The 16,455-nt window shown below is 44.8% G+C and overlaps 1 protein-coding gene across 1 annotated transcript; it reads left to right on the top strand.

Annotated features, from left to right (window-relative positions):
* Window positions 1-5,125: 5,125 nt before the first annotated feature.
* LOC112188936 (glyceraldehyde-3-phosphate dehydrogenase A, chloroplastic) lies at window positions 5,126-7,533 on the top strand. Its single transcript, XM_024328179.2, has 4 exons — window positions 5,126-5,286; window positions 5,600-5,719; window positions 6,044-6,348; window positions 6,465-7,533. The coding sequence occupies exons 1-4, from the start codon at window positions 5,245-5,247 to the stop codon at window positions 7,210-7,212; spliced, it is 1,215 nt and encodes a 404-aa protein (XP_024183947.1). The 5' UTR covers window positions 5,126-5,244; the 3' UTR covers window positions 7,213-7,533.
* Window positions 7,534-16,455: the final 8,922 nt, after the last annotated feature.

Genomic DNA, 16,455 nt, shown 5'->3' with positions numbered 1-16,455 from the left:
ATGCCAGCTATGAGAGCTTCGTACTCGGCTGCATTGTTTGAGGCTTTAAACTTGAACGTAGCGTGTACTTGTATATGTGCCCCTCTGGGTCGGTCAAGACCACTCCGGCTCCACTGAGCTTACTGTTGGTGGATCCGTCTATATGAAGAGTCCATGTCGGGGTGGTGCTTGGTTCTGATAAAGTCTCATTTGGGGGCTCGTTGTCCTCTTGAGGTATGAATTCTGCAATGAAATCTGCGGCGGCTTGTCCTTTGATAGTCGTACGCGGCGTGTAGTGGATGTCGAACTTGCCGAGCTTGACATACCATTTCACCAACCTGCCTGATGACTTCCGCCTTTGGAGGACTTGCTTCAGAGGCTGGTTGGTCAAGACATGTATGGTGTGCGCCTGGAAGTATTGTCGTTGTTGCCGGGTGGCTGTGAGGAGTGCGAGGGCAAAATTTTCAATATCAGAATACCTGGACTCAGTATCGTTGAACCCCTTGCCAATGTAATAGACTGGTAGCTCATCACTGTTCTTGCGTCTAACCAGGGCAGCGCTGACTCCTGTGACTGATACCTCGAGATAGATATACAGGCCTTCTCCGGGGATGGGCTTGAAGTGAGTTAGTTCTGACGCCAGATAGTCTCGTATTCCCTGGAAAGCCTTGTCATGCTCGAGTTCCCATTTAATTTTCTTGGTGTGATGGGTTTTAAGGAGCTTGAAGAAAGGGGCGCATTTGTCGGTCAAGCGCGATATGAACCAGGAGAGAGCGACGACTTTTCCGGTGAGGGATTGTACCTCATTCCTCATCTTTAGAGACGCCATGTTGAGGATGGCCTGAACTTTCTCAAGATTTGCTTCAATGTCTCTCTTGCTGACTATAAAGCCCAGGAATTTTCCGCCAAACACGCACTTGCCCGAGTTGGGTCGCATGCCGTACTGGAGTAAGATGTCGAAGACAATGCCGAGGTTCTTGAAGCGGTCCTCGATGGTGACGCTCTTGACAAGCATATCGTCCACATATACCTCAATTATCTTCCCGATATGATCTATGAACATGGCGTTGACTAGTCTCTGGTACGTGGCCCCGGCATTCTTTAGGCCAAATGGCATTACCTTGTAACAATATAAACCCTTGTCTGTGGTGAAAGATGTGTGCTCTTGATCGGAAGGTTCCATGGCGTTTTGGTTGTAACCCGAGAAGGAGTCCATAAAGCTAAGGAGCTTGTGGCCTGCGGTGGAGTCGACTAGTTGATCAATTCGTGGCAGGGGAAAACTGTCCTTTGAGCAGGCCTTGTTCAGGTTAGTGTAATCGACACACAAGCGCCATTTGCCTTTGGGTTTCTTTACCATCACAACATTGGATAACCATGTTGGGTCGGATACTTCCCTGACAAACCTGATATCCTGGAGTTTTTTTTACCTCGGCTTGGATGGCTTTGTATTTTTCCTCCATGAAGGTCCTTCTTTTCTGTCTGATCGAGAACGTCCGGTGAGATGGTGAGCTTGTGGGTCAACGGTTTTGGCGATATCCCTGGCATGTCGGCGTATGACCATGCAAACACTTCCTCTTTGGTCTTGAGGAAGGCGATTAATTCTGCGTGGAAGTGTGGTTCAGTCTTGGAACCGATTTTGACCTTTCTTTCTGGTAGTGTATCGGATATTTAGACTGATATAAAGTCTTCCAAATCATCTGGTCTCAGGTGCTTGAGTTTGGGCTTGTCTTCCTTCTTTTTACCGCGTGTGTCGCAGGCATCTGGGGTCTTCCCCTAGGTTAGGTTATCAGGCTTGTCCGATGGGGAGGGTAAGTCTGAGGTTAGGAGTACCTCTCGTCTGCCATGTCCTCTTGCGACATTCTGGGAGTTGCATTGTCTCGCCAGCTCCTGATCGCCTCGGACGGTGAGGGTGCCTCCCGGGGTAGGTATCTTTATCATTAGCATGTGCCTTGCGACAAAGCATTGAAGTCCCCAGATGGCGTCTTGCCTTAAGATGATGTTGTAAGAAGATGGGCAGTTGACAACGATAAAATGAGTTGTCATAGTGGCGATAGTGTTGCCCCTACCGAGTGTGATCCGCAAATTGTCGGATCCCAAGGCATGTGTAATTTCTCCTGCAAAGCTAATTAGGGGCTCGTGATCTTGGCTGAGTTTCTTCTTGTCTCGATTTAAACATTCGTAGCAACTGCCAGACATGACAGTGACTGCCACGCCACTGTCGACCAGGACCCGGTGGCATCGATAGTGGTCGATGACCATAGTGATCAAGAGGGGGTCGTTATGATGTCTCCTTATCGTGTCCTCGTTACGATTAAAAGCAATCGAGTCTCATTCCACCTGTGGGGTGTGGCAGCCATGACTAAGTCCCAACACCTCCTGTCCCCGAGGGCATTGCAACTTTTGTGCGTGAAGAGTCTTGGGTGCTCTTGGGGTGCCTCCATGTATAGTTAGAATCTGTCCATAGACTTTAATTGCGTTGGCTCCTGTTGCGAGGGCACAATATTACGAGAGCTGGCCGCTTTGAATGAGGTGCTCGATAGATTTTTTCAGTGCCCATCAAATGTTGGTGGGGTGGCCGGCTTCCTCATGGTATGTACAGTATTTGCCATTGTCTCGTGACGAGCGTGGATTGATGTCTTTGTGGTTATTCCAAATTTCTTCATATGAAGCGGTGAGTGTGGTGTAATTCTCGTATCGTGGTGCCTCGTATTTCTGGTTATCCCTGTATCGGGTATCGCATATAGCGCATCGTGATACCGACTGCTTGATGAGTTGTACTTTGGCTTCTCGGGGCTCTTTCTGTATTGTTTGTCCCTTTTATCGTTGTAACCGGGTCGCTTTTGTGGGGTTCTGTCATTGTGTGGGATAGTTCTGTCATTGTATGGGACAGGCTTGTCCCTGTTAGTGTCTTTGATCCTGTTATCGGTGGTCCCGACGGGGTCGTTGAGTTGAGGCACAATGACTGGGTGTGTATTGGTGCTGGTGTTGCGACCAAAGGTGTCGTACTCGACCTGTGCAAAATCGGAGGCAGCGTCGAGGAGGTCATCATATGTCGCGGGGGGATTGGTGTTAATTTGCAACAAGAAGTATCCTGACTGGAAGGCTTACTTGAATGTCGATGCCGCTAGGGCTGGGTCAAGGGAGCGGCATTATGTAGCTTGCTTTTTCCATCGACGAACAAAGTCTCACAACTGCTCATTTGCCCTTTGCTTGAGCCTGAACAGGTCAGGCATTGTGCGGTAGCCACTGCCGCACAGAATGAACCAGCAGAGAAACTTATCCCCGAGCTCCTGGAAGCTGTCGACGGAATTAGCGGGGAGATTAAGGAACCAGCGCAAGGCCTCGTCCGTCATGGTTTCCTCGAATGAGTAGCACGCCATCACATCCGTGTATCGGGTTCCATGCAGGAGGGATTGAAAAACTTCCAAGTGGTGGTATGGGCTCAGGTGCCATTATACTTCTCGATCTTGAAGGGCTTGGCCTCCCATGGGTGTTTCTTAGCTTGTATCTGGGGAGTGAATGGTCCTATCTTTCCCTGGAAGCCTGCTGTGATCGGTTGCCAACCGGACCTGCTCTCGACATTCTCAATCCACTCCTGCTAGGAGGCGATGGTTTCGCTCATCTGTAGTAGCAACCGAGTGTTGTGGTCTGGTGGAGGTATATTGGCAGTTGTAGCTACAGTTGTGCCTGATGCTCCCACTATATCGGGTACGGACTGCGGTGGTGGCGTTGTGCCGAGTTGATTAGGGAAAATAGGAGAGTTCAGATAAATCACTTGTGGTCCCGCACTTGTGCTCCTTGGATTGGGGCCCGTGGGGCTTCCAAAAGTTTCTGCTCTTGGTGGCACGAATGTGCCAGCGAGACCGCTACTTGGATCTGTGGTGAGGACTGTTCCGGGTGTCGAGACACTGCCTATGGTCAGTATCAGGGTCTCCTGCTGATGGGCCCTGTCTAATGCCTCATTGTTCGCTACTCGCCGCTGGAGTGCCTCTCGGAGGATGCGATTCTAGTTTGTCATATTCTCAATCTCCCGACTGGCTGTCACACGCTCGGCCTCAACCTGGGCGCGTGTTTCCCTGAGGTCACGCATCGCTATCTCAAGTGCGGTGGTTGCATCTGTGGTCATGATCGAACGTGTCTCGGTACTCGGGCTTAGGAATTCAAACGTGCGTTGGACCTCACGGGTCGCTGCCTCGTAGGGCGGATCGTCACTATTGGTATTGGGAGTGTTGGTAGCCATTTAGGAGTGTTGTTTTTCCAGCAAGGAGTGAGGGCACCCTCCTTCTAGCTCCAAATGTTTCAGTTGTCTCGGGGAAGGTCTGATACAGCTAAATCATGGGGAGTCTTGGTCTACTACTATCGCTATCGGTCTCGCTTATCTGTAAAACAAACAAAGGCCAGAGGGAAGACCGGGTGTGCCGGCCTTCAACACTCCGATGCCTAAGTCAGTATCGTTATAAGATAATGATAATGGAAAGCGATAGTAAACATTTACCTCTATGGGTTGTTGGATATGACTTTAATATAGCAGATTTGTGGGAACTTGGTTTTGTTTCTTTCAGTGTGGAATGTTTGGGGTTCCCGATATCGCCCCTAGAGGTATCGAGACCCTCAACTGGGAGCTTTCATTATTTCTGCATTGGCGATATGAGTCTTGTGCTTCCGATACTTGTGCCTGGGAGGTATATGCATACCAACATAAACTATTCTGCGCTATTATTGTCCAAACAGAGTAGTCGTTTTTGTATTATTCGTACCCATGATTCAGGGTGTATTCTCCATTTCAAAAATAAATAAATAAATTATAACACTAAACCAAATGATCGCATATGGAATCATGGATTATTTGTAATTTAAACTATAAGAAAAGCTACAAATAAAAATAAAACAGAAGGTGTGCCAAAGGAAAAATAAAACACAAGTTGGCGCATAATTGGGCTGATCGAAGCCCAAATGTCGAAACGTCCATTTGAATTCAAAATGAGAAGTGAATCGGGAGGGCGATATGCGGATTGATGGCAAATGGAAGAAGAGCATAGGAGTGGAGGGGAAAGGGCGACACAAACAAATGTGTCAAAGCTTAAACCTCAGCCATTCGTTGAATGATAGGCTATCCATAATCTGATCCTCTCTACATTTTATTTCAGTCACTCCCACTCTTTGCTCTGCTGTACTAGCTGCTTATTAAAACTAATATATAACGACCTTGAGAATTTTCTGACTGTCTTGCTACCACTGCTTCCATTCTTTAAGCTTGCTCCGAGCATGGCTTCGGCTATTCTTTCCGTGGCCAAACCATCACCTCAGGTTCATGTAGCTCTGATCTTTTATATATATCGTAACACCTCTTTATCATACTCATTTTGCTGAGAGATTATATGCTAGTTCTTTCACTCTTCATATATAGTTTCATACATCAATACACACACACACATGTATATATGACACGCACACACAATTACAAGAGATCGATCTTTGCAAAATTAGTTAAAGCATGCAGTACCTGCGTCCGTGCAATGCAGTTATGCACATCTTGATGATTATAGCAAGCTAGCTAGACTGTTCAATAAATCTATTACTAGATGATGCAGAAATTGACGAGAAAAGTGTTTGATTCCAGGCAAATGGAAAGGGCTTTGCAGAATTCTCAGGTCTCCGCAACTCATCTGCAGCTTCGCTTTCTTTCGGAAGGAGAACCTCAGACGACTTCTTTTCGGTCATTGCCTTCCAAACCTCTGCTGTGAGTACTGCTTAATTAGTTCCAACTTCGCTCACATTCCAATAGCTAGTACTACTGGTAAAGCTAGTACTCGCGATAGATGGATAACGTTTCCATGGTCATTATTAATACTTGAGAAAACACTGCTTAATTAATGATGGTTTGTTATTTGATCTTAAAAACAACCAGCGAGACTAATCAAACAGCTACCTATTTGGACTTACAATGAAGTTTAAAAGGCATACGTACTGCATATTTCAGTGCTTGTTTAATAATGATGTATACAGATCGAGATGCCGTTAATTGTAACTTGAAAATATTGTGAATGAAATGAATCAAAACTAGGCGGGAACTAACGGGGGATACCAAAGAGGGATAACGGAGGCGAAGCTGAAGGTGGCTATAAATGGGTTTGGAAGAATTGGAAGGAACTTCTTGAGGTGCTGGCATGGGCGCAAGGACTCACCTCTTGATGTGATTGCCATCAACGACACCGGAGGCGTGAAGCAGGCGTCTCACCTCCTCAAGTACGACTCTACCCTCGGGATCTTCGACGCTGACGTCAAGCCAGTTGGCGATGATGGCATCTCTGTTGACGGCAAGGTCATCAAGGTTGTGTCAAGCCGCAATCCCCTCAACCTACCTTGGAAGTAAGTTACCACTGCATGCAGAGACTTCACAATGCTAGATATCCGTGCTATATATCATATAATATTAAGAATAATACAATGATATTGATTAATTCAATGAATGCTACCGCGCGCAGGGACATGGGGATCGACCTGGTGATTGAAGGCACTGGAGTGTTTGTTGATAGGGAGGGTGCCGGGAAACACATAGAGGCAGGGGCCAAGAAGGTGCTCATCACTGCCCCCGGAAAAGGCGACATCCCTACCTATGTGGTCGGGGTCAATGCTGAACTCTATAGTCATGATGATACCATCATTAGCAATGCTTCTTGCACCACCAACTGCCTTGCCCCCTTCGTCAAGGTTCTTGACCAGAAGTTTGGCATCATCAAGGGCACCATGACTACCACACACTCCTACACTGGTGACCAGAGGCTACTTGATGCTAGCCACCGTGACCTCAGGCGTGCACGAGCTGCTGCTCTCAACATAGTTCCCACTTCAACTGGTGCAGCAAAGGCCGTTGCTCTAGTCCTTCCATCTCTCAAAGGAAAGCTAAATGGCATTGCCCTGCGTGTGCCCACCCCCAATGTCTCCGTCGTCGACCTTGTTGTCCAGGTCACTAAGAAGACCTTTGCAGAGGAGGTTAATGCTGCTTTCAGAGAGAGTGCTGATAAGGAGCTGGCAGGTATCCTTTCTGTTTGCGATGAGCCCCTTGTTTCTGTCGATTTCAGGTGCACAGATGTATCGTCAACAGTTGACTCCTCATTGACTATGGTGATGGGAGATGACATGGTCAAGGTCATTGCTTGGTACGATAACGAATGGGGTTACTCACAAAGGGTTGTTGACTTGGCTGATATTGTCGCCAACAACTGGAAGTGATCATCTCCCCATTTATGATCGGTCTGTCGAACTAGCTAGCGCCTCGCAATTAAGTTGTCATTCTGTTCTTTCTGTCTCTGTCGATGTGATCGATCCGTGCATGTTTTTAGTTTTCCCCTAACTCTACGTTTCTTGCTGCCTTGCGCGCCTTCATAATTAATTCCTCTCTTCTTTTTGTTTCTTTTTAAATTCATAATGAGAAATAATGTTGCAACAATTTTGTCTTGCCTGTCATTGATTATGCAAGAACAGAGTCTTGAATCTTGATATGTAAGTACATGAAGGTGCTAATTAAGCATTATTGAATTTTGTATCTGTTGATATTTTGTCATCCCCTGCTGAAAGCAAGGTTTGCAGTTTGCTCAACCAAAAGGAAAGTGGCTTCAAATAGGGTAAATAACTAAATATTGAAAATCAGTGACAGTTTCCTATCCTTCTATTAACTTTTTTTTTTGTAGTTATATAATTTCATTAATATGAAAGTCGTTACAAGTGATATATATGAATAATACAAACATGATCCACTAACAGCACACTCATAACAAACGTCAAACCAACCGGCCTGAACAAAACTTTCTGAGTCCAAAGGGACGCTAATGGAGCTATTAAATCTCTGATACACCATGAGACTTGAACAATGGTCACATAGACCAAGGAGACTCCTAATCCAACAAAGTGCCAACACCATTGGTAAGAAGACATCGACATACCAACCGAGTAGCGCCTGTGAAACCATGAAAGTCTGACATAGGCTTGAGTCAACTCCACCTCCTAAGTAGTGAATAGTCGTGATAGATGTGGGTGAAAAACGTCATCACTCGATCAACGGTGTCTTGTAAAGTTGTAATGAGTCAACAACACAAGCAACATAGATTGGACTTTATTCAAAACAGAACACAAAACTGAACAACAATCTAACTAAAAAACAAAAGAAGATGCAACAGCCCTCATACGCTTACACAACAAGCTTGAATCTGAAAATAGGTCCAACTCTATAGCCCAATTTAAACCAAGCTCAATCGAAAGTCCAGGGAACAACCCAGCATCCGTTCAATTAGAACCACCGTAAACACCTTCCCTTAGCACCTCTGCAGCTTTGCCACTAGTTGCATACCGAGACCACCCAAATCTGTCTTCATAATCGCCGCTGTTGAGGTCACTGTAGAGGCATGAATTTCAGCATCTCATATGGTATCATTAAGACAAGAGAGAATCACTAAACTGCACTGAAGCTAAGCCCAATCCTCATGACCTGCCCACTAACGGTTAGGATCCGTCAAAGGATACAGTCCAAATAGACCTAGAAGACATATAAGCTATGTACAACAAAATGACTTTGTCTAGAGGCAGTCTCCATGTGATAGACTTCGTCTAGCATCAGGGTCTTCATAACCTACACATTGGGCTCCCAAAACGTGTTCATCAGCCTAGGTTTGGAGCCATGTATTTCACTTACCTATATGAGGCCGGCGACGAGATCCCAATAATACCCTTGGGGCATGGGCCCTAACCTCCGGCCGGCCAAACATAAGTCCAGTCTGCGCCACGCATTAGCCCAATGACCATGGGAAGTAGATATGCCTTACTAGGAGTCCATCTAGAATGGACAAAAAAGCCCTCTTATAGGTTCGAGCGTGTGGTGATGCATCTACATTGAGGATGTCGTACGACATACTCTCACGACTAACAATTGGAGAATCCGGCTAGCTCTCCAAGGGTGCTAAGCCATTAGGGTTTCATAAATCATAAGGTCCTCTATATAAAGCATTCTTATGTTTTGCCTATAGGTAATTTGATGGGAGCTGAATTAGGCTAAATCAAGCTATTTGATAGAGCCAAACTAAAATGATAATCTGGAAAAAAAAGGAAATTTAAGTTTTCAACATCATTTTTGTTGACCAACTTGGAGGATGGGGTACATCATATATAGTCTGCATCTAGTCTCATATAAAAGAGGATTGACATGTGCACACGGACCACATCAATCAGATTTCACAGCTGATAACTAACTTGGGGCTATTGGGCTAATACTCTACTTAACAAAAGATGGTCATCGACGTGAGCTGAAGAGATTAACTCTATCAAGTATCCCCCCCCTTGAGTGGCAAGTTGTCCTCAGCTGCCAAAGTCTAGAAAAAGAGTCAAGAGAGATTGAGCATCTTCCCAGGTAGACTCTTCCTTGGGTAAACCCGTCCACTGAACTAGCCACTAGGTAATTTTCTTCTTTTTGCTTTGAATCACTGTCATGTCCAATACTTTGGCTGGACTCCAGATTACTTCACCGTTCTTATCAAATTGAGGGAGTGCTTGAGAGATGGGTTCCGTATCTCCGATGCGGAGTTTCAAGAGACAAACGTGAAAGATCAGGTGGATCCTCGACTTCGGTGGAAGTTCCAAGCAGTAGGCAACCTTGTCAATCCATTCAATTATATGGAAAGGGCCATAAAACCAAGGAGAGAGTTTATGGGAGGAACGCTTGCTGATGGAGCGCTGCCGGTAAGGGCGTAATTTTTGAAACACCTAGTCGCCGATCGAGAATTCTCGTTCAGTCCAATGTTTGTCGGATTGCTGCTTCATGCGATTTTGGGCCAAGGACATGTTGTGCTTGAGTAATTGAAGTAGATCGTCCCAATTCCGGATAGCCATGTCCAAGGCCTACACCGCCGTAGACCCAGGGATGTAGCGACTGATCGATGGCGGATGAGTGCCATAGAGCGCCTGAAAAGGCGTCATCTTGATTGCAGGGTGGTGGGTGGCGTTGTACCACCACTCTGCCCAATGAAGAAGGGTACTCCAAGAGGAAGGTTTCTCCGCCACGAAGCATAAGAGGTAGTGCTCGAGTGAGCGGTTGACCACCTAGGTTTGGCCATTAGATTGGGGGTGGTAAGCCGAGCTTCTGTAGAGTTTGGTTCCATGAAGTTTGTAGAAATTCTCCCAGAAGTGGCTAAGGAAGATGGGGTCGCGATCAGATACAATTGATTGAGGCATCCCATGTAATATGAAGATTCCCCTTATGAAGGTTTCTGCGATTTGAGCAGTCGTGTAAGGGTGGGTTACAGCAATGAAGTGGCTGTACTTTGAAAGTCGATCAACTACCACCCGTATGGCATTGGATCAGTTTGAAAGTGGTAGTCCGTCGATGAAGTCCATCGATACACCAAACCACACTTCTTTGGGGAAGGGTAAGGGCTGAAGAAGGCTAGGTGGGTTGATGGTTTTGTATGATTGGCGCTAGCATTGGTCGTAAGCTGTGATGAAAGCTTTGATGTCACGTCTCATGCCGGGCCAAGCGAAGTTGTGGGACAATTGAATAAAGGTCCCTAAGTAGCCGAAATGTCCAACGGTAAGGATGGAGTGAAATTCATGCAAAATCTTGGCTCTCCATTTGGATGTCTGAGGTACAAAAAGCTTGTTTTTGTAAAGCAATCTGTTTTGGTGGATTGAAACCCTTTTCTGGTGGTTGTGTTATGTTATAGGGCCGAGAGAATGGATTGAGCTTCCAGATCCCTTGAGCAAGCTTGTTGAATTTGGGACACGCAATCGAAGACCGGGGTCGAGATAGATTGCAACGCACACAACTCATATTGACGCTATAAGGCATCCGGGACTGTGTTAAGATGACCAGCTCTGTACTTTATCTTGTAGTCATAGCCGAGTAGCTTAGACAACCATTTGTGTTGTGATGGAGTTGAAATTCGCTGGGTCAACAAATGTTTCAATGTTTGATGATCAGTCAAGATGGTAAATTGGTTGCCTAACAGGTAAGGGCACCATTTGTCAACCGCATAGAGTATAGCCAACATCTCTTTCTCATATAATGATAGTGCTTGATTTCTCGGTGACAAGGTCTTGCTGAGGAATGCGATAGGGTGCTTGTCCTGGGATAATACCTCACTGATGCCAAGGCCACTAGCATATGTCTTAATGGTGAAGGGTTTGGAGAAATCTGGAAAGTCAAGGACTGGGGGGTAGGTGACGGCCATTTTAAGGTGGTGGAATGCATCTTCTGCCTCAGGTGTCCAGGAGAAATTATTGACTTTGAGCATTGTTGTAAGTGGCTGTGCAATAAGCCCAAATTGAGAAACAAATCTCCTATAATATCCAGCAAGGCCCAAAAACCCGCGGAGGCCCTTAACTGTTTGCGGTTTGCGTCATTCCCTCAAACATTGTATCTTTTCGGGGTCCACCGAAACTCCTTCACTTGAGACAATGTGGCCCAAGTAACTGACCTTGGGCTGACCGAAAGAGCACTTGGAAATTTTCAGCCTCAATTGGTTACTTAGTAAAAGTTGAAAAACTTCTTCAAGGTGTTTAATGTGTGAATCTAAATCTGGACTATAGATTAAGATATCATCAAAAAACACCAACACAAATTTGCGCAAGAATGGCTTAAACACATGATTCATAAGGGCTTGAAATGTAGAGGGAGCATTAGAGAGTGCGAAAGGCATTACCACAAATTCAAAATGGCCATCATGAGTGAGGAAGGCGGTCTTGTAAATATTGTCTTCGTGCATGTGAATTTGATGGTAGCCGAACCTCAAGTCCAATTTGGAGAAGTAGCGTGCCCCATGTAACGCATCAAGCAATTCGTCAACCACCGGAATAGGGAAACGATCCTTGATAGTTACTGATAATCTACACAAAATCTCTAAGTTCCCTCCTTTTTGGGAACCAATAACACCGGGGAGGAGAATGGGCTTTGGCTAGGGCGGATTAACCCATTGGAAAAGCATTTCTTGCACTTGAGTTTCTAACTCCGTTTTTTTAGAGTGAGCGTATCGATATGGTTGTACATTTATTGGGCCTACATTGGCCAGGAGAGGAATCTGATGGTCTATGGCCCGCTTTGGTGGAAGGCCCACTAGTCGAGAGAACAATTCATTGTACTGGCCAAGGAGTGACTGGATTACAGGGGAGTGGGCCACCGATTGTGAAATGTTTGGGCATGGTAAGGTATAGTCTGATTCCAACTGATTATGGGGTATCAACGACATGAGTATGTAATGATCCATAGGCTTGGGTTGTGTTGTCAACTTGTGGAGAATATGACAGGTGCCATCATTTGCAGTAAAGACCATGACTTTGTTAAGGAAGTGCCAGCCGATAAATCCCAATGTTTCAAGCCATTGCGCTCCCATAAGAAGATCACAGCCAAGTACAGGTAACCAGAGAAAGGAGTTGGTGAATTCATAGCCTTGGATATGGACCGTAACATCAACCGCTTCGCCTAAAGAGGAAAGGATTTCGCCGGCCGCCAGGTAAATTTCAGGCTCTCAGTGGGGGTAATGTTGAGGCCTAATTTGTTGGCGATGGCGGGATGCAAGAAATTCATTGTGGAGCCACAATCTATGAATACGCCGATTGGATGTTGATTGATTGATTCGGTCAAGCACATCATCTCTCCAATTTTTGTGTTGGTGATAGTGTGGAGAGGCAGGGGCTCGTCTTCTTTTGTTGTCGTATCCGCTATGGGTAGGTCTGATATAATAGTTGTGTCATCAGCTTGGGGTGGGGCCTCAAGGATCTCTAGCACTGGTTTCTTGCAGACATGTGTATCAAAGTATGCTTCATCACAATTGAAGCATAAACCTTTGGCTCTGCGCTCTCTCTGTTCGCTAAGAGACCACTTGCAAAAGGGACCTTCTTGTTTGGGTTTTGGGACGTTAGGGTACAGGTTGGAGGTTGGGGACTGGTAAGGTTGCAGAGTGTTTTGGCTGTTTGTGGTGGAAGATTGCCCCGTGGAGGAAGGGCTGAAATGGTAATTGGGTTTTTGGAAGGAAGACCATGGTGAGGTAAGAGGTGGTCAAAAGGCCTATAGATCGGCCAATTTGATTTCGAAACCCCATGCTAGGCATTGTGCCGCAAACAGAGAGCGAGGCTCTAAAGCTATCACATCGTGGCGTATTTCTGGTTTCACCTCGTTGAGAAAAATGGGCAACAACTTGGAATCTTTCCAGCCTTTGGCTCTAGTGGCAAGCTTAGTGAAGGCCATAATGAAGTCGTCCACCGAAGAGGTTTGCTGTAGGTGGGAGAGCAATCTCTTGAAGTTGAAGGAATTTTCGGCACCCTAATGCTCCAAGAACGCAGAAGCAAAGTGATCCCCAGTGGCTGCCAGAAATTGTTGCTTGAAGGAGTTCATCCACATGCAGGCATCGGGTCTGAAGAAGGAGGTCACGGTGGAGATGTGTTCGGAGGGCGGAACACGCTTTGTGCACAGGAATCTCTCTGCCATGGTGTGCCAGCCAACAACATCATCTCCTATAAATCGTGGTAAGTCCATCTTGGGTGGGCTAAAGTGATGGTAGTCATGGTGATATGGGTTGGTATATCTAGGTATAATGGTGGTAAGTGGGAATGAGGTAGAGAACTCGGGAAGTGAGAGTGATAGTTGGATAACGTAGATGCCGGAGGAAAGGTGTGGTTATGGGAAGGATGTAATGATGGAAAAGGGTGGATCTGATGAATATGGCGATGGTGTATGTGGGGAAGAGCCGGGTTGGGCGGTGAAAGGGGTGTGTGGTCCTGGGGATTAGATGGACCCGAATGTAATCTGGGGGATGGTGTATGGTGTTTGGAGAGGGGGAAGAAGTGAAAATGTTTGTGGTTGAGTGGATAAGGGTGGGGAAGAGTGAACAAGTTGGTGTTGGTTTGTGAGAGCTTGAACTAGAGTACTTTGGAGGGCTGCCATTGAGCAGTCATGTGGCTCTGGAAGGCAGCGTGATTGTGATTGATTGCATCAATAGATTGGTGAAGTTCTTCTTCAAGTAGCTCAAGAGAATGGTGAAACTCTTCCCGGTGCAGGTCTGTATTATCTCCTGTTTGATAGGAGGCAGAGGGTGTCTCCGAGGTTGTCGGAGAAGGGGGTAGGGGTGGGACAAATGCAGAGGACATAGGGGTGATGGAGGGAGCGGAAGTTTGCACGGTTCGTGAAGGAGCCATGCTCTGATACCAGATGATAGAGTCAAACTGAAATGATAAACTGGAAAAAAAAGGAAATTTAAGTTTTCAACATCATTTTCATTGACCAACTTGGAGAATGGGGTACAGCATATATAGTCTGCATCTAGTCTCATACAAAAGAGGATTGGCATGTGCACAGGGACCACATCAATTGGATCCTATAGCTGATAACTAACTTGGGCCTATTGGGCCAATACTCTACTTAACAAAAGATGGTCATCGATGTGAGCTGAGGAGATTAACTCTATCACTATTCTAGGCAAATCCTAGAGTTCACTCCACCACTATGGTAAACTAATTATTTTCGACTCTTCTCTTTATAATTATACTTCTTGATCATTACTGACTTGACCGTCGGATGACCATTAGTAGGTACCACATCAGTCCTCTCACAAGCCGATGGTTTCTCTCTTTATTGTTTGTGCAGGTTAGGCCTTCTCCAACCCACCAACATAAAATGCTAAAAGACTATTTTTTAGCCCAAATGATCTCTAACCCACCAAACTTAGGGCCAAAGGGCCAAAACTTAGGGCTAAAGGTGAGTAGAGAGGGGTAAATTTAGCCCAAAGTTAGTCTTTTAGCCCTTAGGGCCAAATGGATCAGAAAAGGGAGGCCCACCATTGGGTGCTACTGTGACATATGCATGTTGCTAACGTCATCTAGCCGTTGTTGTTTTTTATTTTATTTTACACTATAAATACATATCACCTCAACCTTCTTTTTCACATCTTCCTTTTACTTCCTCATATATATCTCTCATTTATTTTTCCTTTATCGAAAATAAAGATATTTTCGATTATCTTTAAAAAAAAACATCCAAAAAAATAATTTTTTATCATAAAAATAATATCAATTAATATAAGTAAAAATCTGATTAAAAATGAGAATATATATATATATATACACACACACAACGTTTCTCAGTTACAGACGTCCGTAACTTTTAAATTATGTGGATTTGCAACAGTAGCCATTGGATCTGCTTAAATGATCCTCTACGGCTATGATTAAAACAAGAAGGCATGGATCTATTTAAGGTCATACGGGTTGGAGATTGAAATGGATCTGATCGTCTCATATAAGACCCACCTGGAACTAAGCTCTTCTGCTCCCGCTCTTTCACTCCCTCTATCTCTAAACTATTTTGATTCCCTATGATGTTTCTGAAGAGGGAGAGAGAAAACGGTTGCTGCACCCTTTGGTTTTAAGGACAAAGGCACTCATAATTCAGGTATAGATTTTACAAAAGCTTTTTCTGTCTTCTTTCTCTGTTGACTTTGGATTTGGATTGGATGATGGGGCCTTGAATCGATAAAAGCTCAAACTGGTTTCTCTGCTGACTTTCGTTTGGGATTCTATGTGTAATTATCAATCTAGTTTAATTGGTTTGCCATTCATTCACTGCCTTGATTATAAAATTGTAAACTTCATGTAGTTTAATTTTATGTGGTTTCATTGTTTTGCAATGAAAAATTATAGGACGGGGACTATGTTTCAGGCAATAAATTTAGAGTCAGTTTCATGTTTTGCTGAGACCACCAAAGTGTACACTCCTGCACCATGCTACTCTATTTTTCTCTATGGGAGGTGTTGCTCTATTTTATACAGTGGAACGGGCTGCTTCGCAAATGTTTTCCTCAACAGCTTGGATTAATAATATTTTAAGAAGTTTGCACTACTGGGTTGTCTTGGTTTAATTGCGCTACAGGACAAGGTGCTCTTCAAGTGCAGTATCGATCTCTTACTCATAATTCTAAGTTTGGTAGTACTTGGATATGACGCTGCATGGGCTCACTGGCTTAATTATGAAGCATGAAGATGTTGGCTTCTTTTACTTGTTGTTGCATAGTCACCTGTAGTTTGCTTAATTATATGGTGTATTTGTGTGGCTGGTAATCTCCGTTTTTTCTTCTCAGCTTTCTTTTTCAACTCTTTGGGAGGGGTTTTGGTTAATTTTAAAAAAAAAAATTCAGCAGAAAAAGTTTGTTCTTTGCAGCATTCCATTGCTATGTAACTGTTACAATTCCATTACTATAATCGACTTTAACTATTATATTCAAGGGTTTTTGTCCAATTACACCATTTTAAGAGATTTTTTTCTCACTTACCCCACTAAGTTTTTTTAATTCCCTCTTACCTAAAACACTCTAAGGAGATCTTCCCTAATACCCCATTAAGATTTTTTTTTTTGTTTTTTAATTTTTTTTAATACCATTTTACCCTCACCCCTTTGTTACTTAGAGAGAGAGAGAGAGAGAAACCATTGGAGACTTCGCCGGA

The sequence above is a fragment of the Rosa chinensis genome, chromosome 2, assembly GCF_002994745.2.
Source record: "Rosa chinensis cultivar Old Blush chromosome 2, RchiOBHm-V2, whole genome shotgun sequence".
Taxonomy (NCBI): Eukaryota; Viridiplantae; Streptophyta; class Magnoliopsida; order Rosales; family Rosaceae; genus Rosa; species Rosa chinensis.
This window is presented reverse-complemented; position numbering and strand designations above follow the sequence as displayed.